The following is a 14,684-nucleotide window of genomic DNA, read 5'->3' on the forward strand; positions in this document are numbered from 1 at the left end:
TTTAACACAACCTGGCTGGTTTCCATGTGAAAATCAGTCTTCTTAGCTTATGCCAACCTGTTTTAATTTACACATAAAAGTACTGATCTTGTATCAAACTTGCTTCCACTCAAAGGGCAGGTCACCAAACATAGATTCCATCAACCCCATCCCCAGGGCAGTCCGTGGACCCTGGGGACAAGGTTGATGAGGTATTAAAAGAAACAAAAACACTGAAAAAAAAAAAGAGATAAGAGAGTTGATAATATAATTGAAAGTGATACATTGTGGGCTTTATGAAATTCCCCCTTTGACAAAAGCCAACTAATTTTATTCCCTATATTTTACCAACAATCATAAACAAATCTGCCTGGACAAAACTCCAAGATAATTTTTTGGTTTTGTTTCATTTAGTTTCATTCATGCAAAAGGGACTGCGGCTGCCTGGCCACCCCCTCTAGAGAAATTTGTTTAGACAGTCAAGGTGTCAGAAGTCCCTTGTGATATTGGCAGTTTCTCCTCTGATGTTGTATTGAACACTGTCTCCAAATTGAATGTCTTGCTGTTTGAGGTATCTTCCTGGGCATGTGGGTGTACAGATTCTCGTAACTCTGTTGCACTGACCCTAGGATGGGGACCATTGTGATGCAAAGGAATGAACCTTGACACTTTTTCTTTCCTGTAATAGACACCATTACTGGTGCATTAAAGAGAACCTCCACTCTGACAAAACACTTTGACGTTAAATTGTTAGTAATGTTTTAATTCTAAATTTTAGTTTGAAAAGTAGAAATAACATGCAAGTGTGCTAAAAATTAGATAAGATTGTTGTCCAATTTTCGCTTTTGAATTTCCCGCGCGCCACCATTTTGGATTTTATGACATCATATGGTTGTCGCTATTGTCAGTGAGCAGAAATTCTTTTGTGTGGAACAATTGAACAACCTTATTACATCATGAAATCCAACATGGCAGCGCCCCAGAAATTTAAAAGCGAAAATTGGCAAATAATCAAATCCTGTTTTGTCCGACACAGATATTATTTCCATGATTTGCAACAAAACTTAAAATTGTATTGTATTTCAACAATTCAACGTTAATTTATTTCAACAGTGGAGGTTTCCTTTAAATATGCCCTGCAATCCATCCATCAATCAATCGATCAATAATTGTAATTGCTTTGCGATTGTGTTTCTCCTTTATAGTCTGTTTCATGTAACCACACACCATGCTGTCTGAGTCAACGTAAAAACTGCAAAATCTGTTGCACATTAAATTTCAGTTGTGACGTTGTCTGCTGTTATTTGCAGTCTGCAACAACATAAACAGCAAATCTCTGTTTCACTTCACGTAGGTAACACTTCCTTTCTTCTTCACACGGTAGCTTATCTATTCTTCGCCCCCGCTCACTCACTCGAGATGCCCACCGGAGTGACGTCATGACGAAGCTGACTTTTGAATAGCGTCGTTGTTTTCCTCTGGTCGCTCGATTAGTGGAGCTAAAGGCAATAAATATGGGCCCGCTAGCCCAATAGTGATTCCACAAACACCCAGAATGATCCTTGCTCTCATTGGTAAACGCTTGTAGCTATCAAAGAATCCCATTTTCCTATTTTCTTCGGGCGTGCAGTCTTCTGGAAGACGGAACCCTTACACTGTAAGAGCCTGCAAATTTTGCAGATAGCAGCTTTACAGCGTGATTATGCGCACAAGGTTACTTTGCAAAGGAGCAGACTTTTTACATGGCGGACCTTCGTTGCCGGTGACTTGAAGACTTCTCCCTTCCTCTGGTCTATAAAACCACAACAAATCAAGATTACGAATCACACGGAAATGTCGACCAAAACAGCAGACTCGAGACAGAGGTATTATAAAAACAAGGACAAGGATGTAACAGTGAGTAATATTTTCATATTATCAGTGTGAGCTGTATGGCGGGGTTATTTGAATGTATCTGTCGGTATGCATGCAGCATGTGATCCAGCAATCCCATTTATTACACTCGCTGCTTTGAATATTTCTACCGTTTTTGGAATAAGTGCTGTAGGAAATGATAGCGTTTACTCGAATAGAGACAACTTAGTGCAAGAGTTTAGGGCTTTTCCTTCCCCCAAGCGGACGACCATTAATTTAATGTTTTAGAAAAAAAAAAGCACTAAATTACAGAGTTTCATAAATTAAGCATTGATAAGGATATTTTAGGTATAAATTAGGGGAGTTGAATTTGTAAACGGCGTTGCTCAAGTTTAAATAGGCAGTGAAACACGCTCATACGGTGACGTACGTACTGAATTTTTTTTATTATAAGCTTACATTTCATGCGGTTCAGATGGTTTTTTGTCGCTACCAAAGTTACCAATTCAATACTCTGTGATGAAATTTTGAGACAGGAAAGATGTTTTGCAATAATTTATTTTTTCAAAAAGAAATATGAGCTTTTCAATTCATTTTCCTCGTAATTAAAAACGTGGATTTGTTGGATGCGATGAAATGACAAGTCAGATTTCAGTTTTTTTAACTACTGCTACTACAGTGTATTAGTAGTATCATTATTCCCACATGTGACATCATTACTGTTGAAGGTAAGATTTCTGCACAGCCTCAAAGATTAATTATGGACACATTTCTTCACTGTTTGTGGACGAGGGGTAGTATGACAGTGGTGCATATGTATAATGTATGGAGTTGTACAGAAATCTTTACCTGCTGAATGTAACCATAGTTACATGCAGCATGATGGTTGGCGGGTTTCTTTTTGGTGCAGTACTCTCCTGTTAAAACCCAAATGTTATTAGTTGGTGGACTTGCAGTGTTGTCAATAAGTTTTGAAGTAGACGTTCCCACTGGGAAAGTAGGTGGCAGCCTTCTTTTCTAGTGCCGAAGGCACGAGCTTCCCAGGGGGGTTTGGGGGCATGCCCCCCAGAAAATTTTAAAATTTAGATGCTTGGAAATGCTATTTTCGACGTTTAAAATTAAAACTATATTAACCATATTCTATGTTTATTACAAGCGTTCTTTTCCTTAAAGTCTCAATCACTGGCTTTTAGAAAAGAGTGAAATGATAAATCTTTAAATGCTCATTCAAAAAAAATATATTCAATGTTTTAAGTTCAAGTTGTCCTTTTGACTTTGCCCTTTGGCGACCTGGTGTACACTAATTGCTAACAATACTGAAGGTAAAATAAGTTGTCCATATCAGATTCATATGCACTTTCTTCTGACATGCGAAAACCTGGGATCTAGTCCTGTGAAAATATCCCAGGCGTTCCACGACCCTTCGATCTGCTTCAACTTTTTATAATTCCACCTAAAGGTTAACACGTTTAAAACTCCTGAAATGTGCCTTTATTTAGACCCAGACGTTTGAGCCGGATGTTTTACAATTATTTTTGCGGGATCTTTTCATTATTTTAAGCCGGTTTCTTGATGGATCCCAGGGCTCGAAATAATTTCCGGAGAGTCTCTGGACACGATGACCGGCCCAATTCATTTTAGCTCGGTCACGAACCGTTTCTGGCCGGTCAAATTATATAAAATAAATAACTCTTAAAACGGGGGCCCATGAAGCAAAACTGGCATTATATATTTCCAAAAAAGTTAGAGCACTTTAAAGCACTCATTGTCAACAACAAAAGTAAATAGGCCTTATCACGGTTTTCGACGCCATTTTGATGAGTAGGCAAACAGGCTTGAAATAACAGTGTTTGTATGGAAATCCGATGTCAAATAATTTTCATAAAACGTCGCTTCTGAAAAATTCATGAATTGGAAACTTTTGGTATTAGGAAAGGGATTTAAAGAAAAAAATTGGGGGTGTGTGGTGGTGCCAGAAAGCGTCCAGTCGTGTTTTGAACTTTCCATACATTTCCCTGTATTTTTTTCCTGCGAACTATTTTTAGTAGCAGCTCACGGCTGGTTCGCTATACAGACAAATGTATGGAAACCGAGAAGCTCTTTCCGTACATTGTGTTGTTGAGCTGTTGAAGTACACTAACAGTCAAGTACTTTTAGATATTCGAGGGCATTACTTCACACAAGAAGACTTTGATTACATCACTCGGGAACATTACAATGCACAGGATAGAATTAAAGAAGTTGGCGATTATCAACATATGATCACATGCCTGCTGTGCGGGTTCCCGTGACGTGACGTACTGTACGCACATCCGGCTTTTATTTAACTCCCAAATCTTTAGATACAGCGCTCCAAGTTCACTTTTTCAAAAAGTCCCCTTTTGGCGACCTTCAATCGTAAAATGGTCGCCATTAAAGAAAATGCAGTCGCCAAAAAAAAAATGTAAAGGAGGACACTTCAAGGCATATTACACGATGGTTTAATGCGGCAAACGGCTCGTTTTCAACACATCACTTTGCTAATAAAAAGAGAAGGAAGACACTGACGTCAAGTCGCAAAAATGATCTATTAACAACATTACAAAGCTGCTGAGACCGGGTAACATTGCCAATGGTACGCAAAACCCTTTCAAATTGATCAAATTTGTAACTTTGAGCTGCAGAGGCCACCAAGTAAGCAGAGTCAACTGATTGAGTTAGATTTACACTGACTTGGGTTAAACCATGCATTGATGGTCTTAAGGCGAGGTTTGCATTTGGGTAGACTGAAAAATTGGCCTTTTGATTACTGTTGCTAGTCCCATAAAATGTATGTAAGACCGCTCCAAACTTTGTCTTCGGATGTACCTGCAGCCTCGGCTTTTACAGCTTTAACTTTACTACTGGAAACCTGCCACTCATTCTCACCTGCTGCCGTGAGTATCAATGTAAACAGCGTTTTCTCAGAATATGAAGAATCTCCACTTGCCTGAGAGATCTTTGCGTGATTTGCATAGAATTCAGCGTTTAAATAAAGTTCACACGCAGTTAGTACTCGTAGGGTTCCATTTAGTGTCTCATCTCCCTTAATGAAAACTGACCGGAAGTGCGTGAACCCCGATGTCTGTTTTCAATGCCCGGATTGTAAACAACGGTTCTTGTTGCATTTCACCCAGGATTTCAGATTAAAGTTCAGCAAATGACAATACACAGAGACTTGCTACAACTGAATTAACTGAAGAGTATGGAAATTTTATTTTATTTTATTTTTTAATATAGATAAAACATTAAAGAAACTGCACGAAGTACTATACCAATTCACACCTGGAACACTTGACTAATAATTGGCAGCTAAATCATGACAATAATATTTCAGTCACCATTTTATTTTTCCTTCTTTTTTTTTTTTTAGCCATAGAAAATCCTTCTCTCATAAGGTTCGGCTTTTTTCAATTTCTCCATCATTACTATAGAATCTTCATAGCACCAGAGGGTGGCCTTTTGGACTCTGTTACTTCTTTATTGCCAATGCTCTTTTGTACTTTTTGCACTCGTGTCTAAAGTTGAATGAGCACCATATTAATTTTGTTTTCAAAATATAACATTTTTTACCATTTTTGACTGTAATTCATCCAAGTGGTTTTTGTTAAAGGTACCAATCACACATCTGTGTGTGCCTAAGCTAGCAAATTTGTTTGCTCTGAAAATATCCAACATTTTCACTAATCTTAAGATATTACAGTAAGATATTACAGTTAACGCCTATGTCGCAAATGGAGGTTGGGTGCCCAGGAGCCAGGGGCTGGTACCGCCAACCCAAACCCAGGTAGGTAGAACACCCCATAAGCCTGCCCTACCCACAACCCAGCCACGAGCCCCGCCCGCAACCCAGCCCCAACCCTAGCACCCGTCACACTGAGACTAGAAGCTCAGTGGAAAAATAATAAGTATATAAGACAACGAACTAACCCTAACCCTAACCAACCCCCAACACCAATCCCAAACAATAACAAGGTAACACTACCGGGAGGGAAGGGAGGGAAAGAAAAGCCCAACAAAACGCGATAAACTAGCCACGGCATGAAAAACGCTGAGTAGAGTAAATTTCCGAGCACGTGCAAATTAAAGGAGCACGCCTAAACTGCAAGAGAATACCGCTGGCCACACAACTGCCTGCAGACCTGAACCAGGCCCAAACAGTAATGTAACAACAAACGCTAATGTGCCACCCGTACTCAAACTATACGCCAATAAACGCTAACGCCTCGCTACGCCACGCCACCAAGGAGCAAACTTGCTCCAAGTCGTTAACTAAGTTAAATTACATTTAACCCTATCAAATATACAGTTTCTGTAAATGCACCAGTGTATCCCTTGAACATTTTATGTTACTGTTTCCAGGCACTGAGGCAAAGAAGAAATGAAGTCACAATTGAGCTTAGAAAGGTGAAGTTTCTTTCTTTCTTTGAACATGTTTGAACAAGGTTGCACATAGCAATGAACATACCTAATTTTGTTTCCTTTCTGTTCACACCAGGCCAAAAGGGAGGACTGTGTGCAAAAGAAAAGAAATGTACCACAAGATATTGTAGATGAAAAAGATGAAAATTTACAGGTAAATACCAGTTCTATAATTTGTGCCTAGGTGTTCTGATGAATGTTGATAGTCCCAAATCTAAATCAATTCTGTCCAAAATCTCTTATAAGATAGTAATAAAAAAATTATGCGGCACTGGGGTCAGCACTGAGCAGTCAGTTGTAATATTATGCTGTTGACTTCCATGAATGATATATCCCATGGGTCAATTTGAAAAAGACCAGCCTTGGAGCTGTTCTCGGACGCAACATCATCAAGCAAGGATTGAAAGTGATTCCTTTTGGGAGCATTGCATAGTTTTGTTTCACCACATGTGTTGTCATAAAGACACTGCTAATTTCTGTCAACCCAGGTATATTGTTCTTACAAACTATTGGTGAAATGTGACAGGATGGGTAACCCTGCTAACATAGCTAAGTACACCAGTATCGTCACACACCTGTCATTGATTTATGTTTGGTTCAAAAGGTGAACTGGTTGATTTTGTTGTCTGCTTTCTTTCTTAGGGGAAGAGCCTTCACAGCATTGTTGTGGTAAGCCAACAATCTCATTGTGGCTATTTGCAATTTACTTGTTTTATAAGCTAGTAAGGAAATAAATTATACATTGATTACCAGTAGCAGAAATCCTACTTGCGAATTGCTACAGTGTATAATTTCTCTTAAGTATTAAGATCTGCACTATTTAAAAATGTAATGTATATACCATAACATAAGGAGAAACACTAGTTGATTTAACATCGCCATGCAACTTTGTTTGCTGTCCTTTAGAATGCGAGCAGCCAAGATCCAACTGAGCAGATTGGTGCTGTAATAGCAGCCAGGTTAGTAGAATTGTGTTATCCAAGGATAAAATTGTAGAAATATATCTAATGTACGTAAAAATTAAAACTATTATTTCTGGTTTCTAACTTAAATGTGTAATTGATTGCAATGCTACTGTTGGAGAGATTTGTTGTATGAGTTTGTCATAGTTTCTTAAGGCCAATTTAGACGGTACAACTTTTGCTTATGACTGTCGCATGTAATTTCTGGAGCACGCGCTGCTCGCGTCATGCACAACATTGCACTCAACTCTCGTCACTCAACATTGCCTATAGCCACGATTGTCGTAGGATTTTAAACATTTTTTTTGACGTACACGACAGTTGTAAGTGAGTTGTAGGTTTGATTTACACAAAACAATTCATGTCGTAGGCCTGTCGTAAGCTTGTCGCATGCGACAAAGTCATACTGTGTAAATCGCCCTTTAGGGATTGAGAAAAGTTGGTAAAAACGTGCATGTATGTTTATGTACTGTGTTGGCGAAACTTTCACGTCACTTTGAGATTGTTAATATATGTCATTTTAAATGGATTACAAAGACAGCAAGATTACTATTCCCTCTCCTTGTTGATATTATTACCATCTTGTATCCTTTGTTTGTTGATTGCTGGTGTGTATACACCTGTACTTTCAAAGGAAGCAAGGGAAAGTCAAGATAGTGGAAGATGTGTACGAGAGTGCAATGCTTACACTGCTTAATACTGTACATTGTAGAAAAAAAAAATAAGTAGGGGTCATCAACTATCTGAAAATTGTAAAAATCACAGTCCAACTCAATGAAGCAGTGGGGTGAGCTCAAGACAGGCAGGAATGATCAAGGATTGTTGATTGTTGAGCTGCTATGTGGTTCATCTACGACAGCACAGGAGTGAGAGTGAGCAAGCGAGTGAGCAAGGGTATCTCACAAAACAGGGATTTTTTTACAGCCTCCTTTAGTGTTTCATCTTGAGAAACTGGTGGTGGTGTCGCCTTCTTTCCTGCCCTGAATCTCTACTTGGGTTAGAGGGAATGAGCTTATTGATAAGTTTATTCTCTGCCCATACTTTTAACTCTGTTCAACCTGTTTCTCTGTATTGTAAGAAACAGAAGCGAACTAAAACAAAAAAAAATAGGAAGCCTCCTTGTCCTTCCAATTTCAGTTCTGTTTCTTTCTGGGTCATGATTCCAATATTATTACATTTCTGTTTTTGTTTTCACCAAAATGTGAGTCTCTCTCTGCTTGTGATTCCCAAGTCTCTGTTTAATCCTTTGCTAGTGTAAACAAATGCAGAAAAAGGTCTAAAATGTGTATGAAAAAGGTGTTGAATTATCTACATAATAATGGGGATTTCTTCTGATACTCTTTTCATTTCGTAATTGTTTCCAGAAAACTACTTTCAAAGGATCGTAATCCACCTATAGATGAGCTTATTGAGTAAGTATCAACGTCCTATGGATTGACAAAATCTTAGCAGACATCAAGGAGTTTACTTCAGTCTAATATTTAAGAAATTGAAATAGCATGCATTCATACATGCATGCTTACTTAACCTAATGCAAAAACAATCAAAGGCTCCTGTGAGCCAACTCGTGAATGCAGATGACACATTAGTAATTGAAATTAAGACGGCTACGGACACTTCCTTGAAAGCTAAAAGAAATTATATCTTTGCCCGATTATGTAACGTGAAATAACCATTCTTGTACTAAAAAAATTGTTTTGGCCCTCGTGCCCGGCTTTCCGGTGAGCCCACCCATAAAAACCACCAGCTACGCAGGCTACTTTGCTCGAGCTGATCTCACGAAGGGAAATCTGTTGAACAAAGTGTTGCATCACATTTAATGCCCGGCATAAATGCGTGAAATTTTTCCTTTGGAGTTCAGTCCACACAATCTTCAAGTAAAAATAATTTGAAATATGACTAACTCTTGCTAAATAAGAATTATTTCAATGAAAAGCTAGTTGTCTGTATTTTGTGTCATTATTCAATGAGCATACCAAAAAGGTTTTGATCCTGTACACATGCATTTTACTAAATGGGCCATTTCCGAGTTGCTTTAAGCCTCACTATGAAAGCGAGGCTAAGTGCAAAGTTTTTGTTATGAAAATTAGTTTCATTCATATGCAAACAAAACTAATTTTCATATGAAAAGCTTTGCACTCAAACTTGCTTTCATAATGAGGTTCACGGGACTCGGAAATGGCCTATTCTGCGTGGTAGGTATTAAACAGTTGATGAAAATTCATCGACCGCATCCTTTTGCTTTCCCATAAATTACCAGATGTAAACTGCGAAAATGAAACATTTTTTTCCTCTGAAACTTCTATGAAAGCTGAAGAAATCTAAAATTGTTCATTTCACCAGAAATTTGCATAATTTTGTTTACGACGTCACTGATGCGTGACATGGCACTTTCCGCTTTCGCGTGAAAACTGACAGCCAAACTAATGTTTTTCAGCAAACTAATCTACTTGATATAATACTTTTGTATGAGAAGCAAAAATATGATGAAAGATGTTGAGTTTTCATGTATCCAAAAAGTTATGATTAGCAGTGAACTTATCGTGAAGAGTGCTTCTTGCAGCCAGACATTTTCTGGCGGGAAATATTTTTTGGCGGCAAACTTTCAAGTAGCGCAACGCCATATCACGCAATATTTCTGAGTAAAACTATTCAGTTAGTTCAATCGCGAAGGGAGGATAGGTTAAAAAATCGGTGAGGCCTACAATAAATAAGGCCACTAGTGCTAAACATACATCAACGCAAATCACGTAAATGCTCGTCTTGTTTATTCAAAGATCTTACTGACACTTCCCTATTTTAATTTAATAAATATAATTATTTTTAAATTCAATTATTGTTAAATTCAATTATTTTAAATTCTTAAAAGACGCCGCACTTTGTGGAAAAAAAACGAAAAAACCTATCGCTTTGCTCAGATTCAACAAAAAATCTCCATTGAGTGGTTCCAGAAAATATCCATTCCCCCCCCCCCCCCCCCCACGGAAGACCATTGGAAATTCCGAGGGGGAGGGGGGGGTTTAAGGGCAGTAATTTCCGAGGGGTAGGGGGGTTTCGTAGGCAACTACTTTTCCAAAGGGTCACAAGCCATGTACAAAACATTGAAAGCAACATACGATCGATCTGAAGCACAAAAACATACTTACGTACATTGTTTTGAAACGAAAGTCAGTACTCCTGGCCATTGAGATAAAGTTAACATTATTAGCTTCAATGTTTCTGTTTTTCTTTCAGTTAGCTAGCGCTACAATCTCCCAAAGCTACTTTGGAATGGATTCAAAACATGCAAAATGGCGGTCTCGACTGGAGTCTCGTCCCCAGACTTCCAGCTTTGTCTCGTTTTCGTCCGACCAAAACTTCCATTCACTTGAGTGTCGCTTTTCGCTACCTTCACATGCAGTAAACACATTTTTGATAGGATTCATGTTTTATTGGGTTAGTAACTCAAAGAAAATGCAATGAGATGCAAGTTCCCAGCATCTCAACGCTTGCGTGCAACAACATTTTATTTTGTTGTGGGTGGTATTTAGACTAAGAACAGGAACCGGACGTTAAATTTTCTCTTCTTTGAGTTAAAGATCGCGTCCGCGGGGAACGAGATTGTTGTGGTTTAGTCCGTTACGTCAAACTGGAAATTCTAAAACAGGGGTTTTACTGCTGGAAGGAGGCAAATCGTGCCGCAACAATAACAGTTTCCCTCTGGGTTCCGTCCGTGGTTCAAAGGCAAGCAACAAATTTCTGTGAGGCTGGGTGTCGTTTACCGGCGAGAATGACTCCTGGAGAGTCAGTATTAAAAATGTTAAGACTGCATGCACTCAAATCGTCATAATTAAGTTTACGAATATCATGGATTATTTTGGGGTCCTTTCTTCATAAAACAATCACCTTTGTATAAATTTTATTTGCGGAAAGTTATGCTATCACAAGAACAACTAAGAAGGGAAACAATAAAAAAAAAAAGAAAGAACAATTGTACATGTTGCACATCAGCTTGGTGATCAAGTTCATTTTATCAAATATTTTCCTTGTTTCTGTAAATTAATTGTATTATTTACGTCAGAACAAAACGGCTAAAAATGCTAAAAAAAACTGTAACTACTACAATAATTTTGCAAATGTATCTGGTATAATTAAGTTTCGTTTAACGCATGGCTCACTTACTGAGTCCATTCATCGTCACTTTTATTGTCATCAGTGTCTTCCTCTGAATCACTTTGTTTGGTTGCATGGAGTTGATCTAACAGTTTTCTTCGGGCATCTATTGATTTTCTCAAAGCGTCCTGTGCTTTACGCATCTCGGTCAGCTGTGACTGGAGGTTTTTCTCAAGTTGGTCCACTTTGACTGATGCTGCTCGGCGTTCAGCCTTGCTGCTACAATCAAAATATTCTTGCCTGGCACTTGTGAGTTCTCGCTGAAGATCTTGTAGGGATGTGAAAGTTGTTGCAACGCGTTCCCGATTCTTTTCCAAGGTCTTTGCAGACAACTGAAACTTTTTAAGAACATCAACGGGGCATTTGTCGTTAATCTCCTGGTTAATTTTCTCCATTTCATCCTTTAAGTACTCTGTTTTCCTTATTGTCCATGCAACGTTAATTGCTCCTTGAATTTCTCCAGGCTTAAAAGTTTTTAGAGCACTGCTCCTACAAAGCTCTTCTGCTTTGGCATTCCAAAATTCTCTGTATTTATTTTACATTCCCATACTCTCTTCGATTTCAGCCGCGCTAAAGATCTTGATCTTTCTTGCTCTGGCCGCTGAGTAGGGTTGGGATGCAACTGTCGGGTGGTTTGGCGTAAACATATCAAACAGTGTTGGCTGCCGAGAAATCTTAGCTTTCTTTGTCGGCGGGAACTGCTCATCATCTCTTGAAGTACTTGGTTCTTGGACATTGGGCTCCTCTGCGACCTTTGTGTTTGTATCTTCGTGAACCAAGTAAACAGCACTTTCACCTTCGTCTGATTCTTCAATACACTGCTTTAACTTGAGGATTCTCTCTTGCTTAAGGCCCACAATGACACGTTTGTTTTTGACCATTCTAGTAAACTTGTATGGAAAATTCAGAACATCATCTACTTGTGTGTCTAATATATCGTGGCGGACGTTTCTAAAGTGACTTCCAAAGTATCGAAGATTACGGAACAAGAAACGGTCTCGTTGATATACACAAGTAGATCCGACATTGTGTATAGCAGCGCAGCAACGGAAGTTGGTGCGATAGATTACTTCTGTTCTATTTATTTATGTTGTGATATTTAACTGAACAAAGGAGATGCCACATTCCCAAGTGGCTTTCTATAACATCAATAAGTGCGAAAATTTAAAACCTTGTGAAGGCTCCGAGTTTTAACAGAAGCAGCTGCTATTTTGAACCCTGCATCAGTACTTGTATAAAACCTACATACAGTATATTTTTTGGGGGGCTGGAAACAAAAGGGCTCTAAGAAAATTATAAAAGAAACGCAAGTTTAAATCTTTCAGCGCTAAAGAGAAGGCAAGAAACAGGAAGTTTTCACAGGCGAGAGTTACTTATCTCATGTAATAATAACCCGATGCAAACCTTCTCATACACGCGTAAGCAACTGCTTTGTTTGTCCTGATTTTGTCACCTTTTATCGAATAACCAACAATTACCATAGAGTGCGAACTACTTCTTGATAGCTGAGACAAACGCAGCAGTTCTATACGCTAGACAGCGGCGAGGAAACTATTTATCCTTCTAAAATGGCCCTTCAAGACATGAGACATCTGGCAGCTAGCTGCAATGATTTTCGTCAATTCTGTTCCACATGTGAGCAAATGGTAAAAAGTTGGGGTGTACAATCTGCGTTGAAAGTCAGCGAAATTCATTTTTCCAGAAGTCAATTTACGTACAGTCAAGTGGACGAAATTTCTCGCCATGTTATCCCTTCGAAGTTAGGTCTATCTTACGTTCCAGTGCGTTCAACGGGAAATGGCAACTGTCTCTTTAATTCGGCTAGCTTGGCTCTTTGTCAAAACGAAACCTTGGCCGATGAACTTCGTTAACGCACGTGTTTCGAGCTTGCCAACAACAGAGAGTTCTACAGGAAGCACCCTATATTAGTCAACACTCCAGTTACTTACCACGGAAGAGATGGCCTGGGTGCTACGTCTGTGGAAACACTGTGTGATCTCACTTGTTTTGATTCAAGTTCGTCTAATGTTTATGCAAAGTATGGCTTCGAAAAGGCATTTAACAATGAAATCATGAGGACAGCGAAAAATTGGTCCTACAGTGGAACTTTACAAATCATGGCCCTTGCAAGCGTGATTGGAGTTCCTATTGAAACGATTTGCCCTAATCAAAACAATAGACTCTTACCTGTTTACCAGAATGTTTTCCATCCAAGGCAATCGTTTAATCCTGCAGACTCTGCAGTTGTGAGAATCCTTTGGACAAATACAAGTGGTTGGCCAGATAGGTCCAAGGAGTTTGTGGTGAACCACTTTGTTCCCTTATTTAAATGGAACAATAAAGGTTTAGGAGGACAAAGCACAGCTACCACTAGCACGAAAACAACAGCTGAGGAATTGGCTGAGGAAAATGTGAACCCATGGCGTGTTGTAACAAAAAGACGACGGCCGAAAGGACAGACTGAGAAACAGAAAAGCCAAAAACAAAACAACAAGAAAACAAAAGCAAACGATCAAAATACAGATCACAAGCCAAAAAGTAGTTTTGGAAAAGCAAAGGTCAAGGCAAACAGGCAAGAGTGCCATGTGAGCGCCGATACAAGCATCAAGCATAGCAGCGATTATTCTGAAAACGCAAAAGCAGGAATAGAGCAGAGTGAAAGCAAGCAAACTGAGAACAAGGAAAAAAAGCAAAGGGAAAAGCAAAGCTCCACCAATTCAAAAGTGAATTCCGATGACACAAGCATCAAGCATAGCAGCGATTATTCTGAAAATGCAAAAGCAGGAATAGAGCAGAGCGAAAGCAAGCAAACTGAGAGCCAGGAAAACATCCCAGGAAAGCGACTGAACATGGAAGAGAAGAAAGAACAAAAGGCAAATGCAATAGATAGTGAGGATTATTTTCCCTCAAATGCTGCCATAAAGTTCCTGAAAGATCGTTCTGCTTTGCCATTCCCCGGTGCGTCTCGACGTTTTTATGCAGGTGAAAACAGAAAAGTAAAGACGAATGCAAAGAGAACGAAACAACGTGAACAATTGCCAGTTATTATTGAAAATAAAAAGCTAATTGGCATGCAAAGAACCAGAGTTGACGGATCGCTGGATCAAAACATTGAAACCATTAGAGGCGAACTTATGTTCTGCAAAAGTAACAAAAGAAAGGCTCAACTGCAAGCAGTAATTGATGTTGCAGAGGAATTGAAAAAAAGTGTTCTTTAAGAGACCTCTACAGCTGCCGAAATTTACCGGAAAAGAAAGGCTTCTCTTCTAAACCAAACTGAAGCGACATACTTTTGTC

At 39.0% G+C, this 14,684-nt stretch overlaps 1 protein-coding gene across 1 annotated transcript in view; it reads left to right on the forward strand.

The window, feature by feature from the left end:
* The window catches only part of LOC146471130 (importin subunit alpha-3-like), a 33,672-nt gene continuing 18,988 nt past the window's right edge, over positions 1-14,684 (forward strand). The window contains exons 1-6 of the mRNA XM_085121177.1: positions 1-1,875; positions 6,214-6,258; positions 6,350-6,427; positions 6,916-6,942; positions 7,180-7,232; positions 8,600-8,647. Of these exons, the coding sequence (XP_084977303.1) occupies positions 1,813-1,875; positions 6,214-6,258; positions 6,350-6,427; positions 6,916-6,942; positions 7,180-7,232; positions 8,600-8,647 (314 nt within the window). The 5' untranslated portion in view covers positions 1-1,812. The remainder of the gene's footprint in view (positions 1,876-6,213; positions 6,259-6,349; positions 6,428-6,915; positions 6,943-7,179; positions 7,233-8,599; positions 8,648-14,684) is intronic.

The sequence above is a fragment of the Pavona decussata genome, unplaced genomic scaffold (assembly GCF_977016875.1).
Source record: "Pavona decussata unplaced genomic scaffold, jaPavDecu1.1 SCAFFOLD_106, whole genome shotgun sequence".
Taxonomy (NCBI): domain Eukaryota; kingdom Metazoa; phylum Cnidaria; class Anthozoa; order Scleractinia; family Agariciidae; genus Pavona; species Pavona decussata.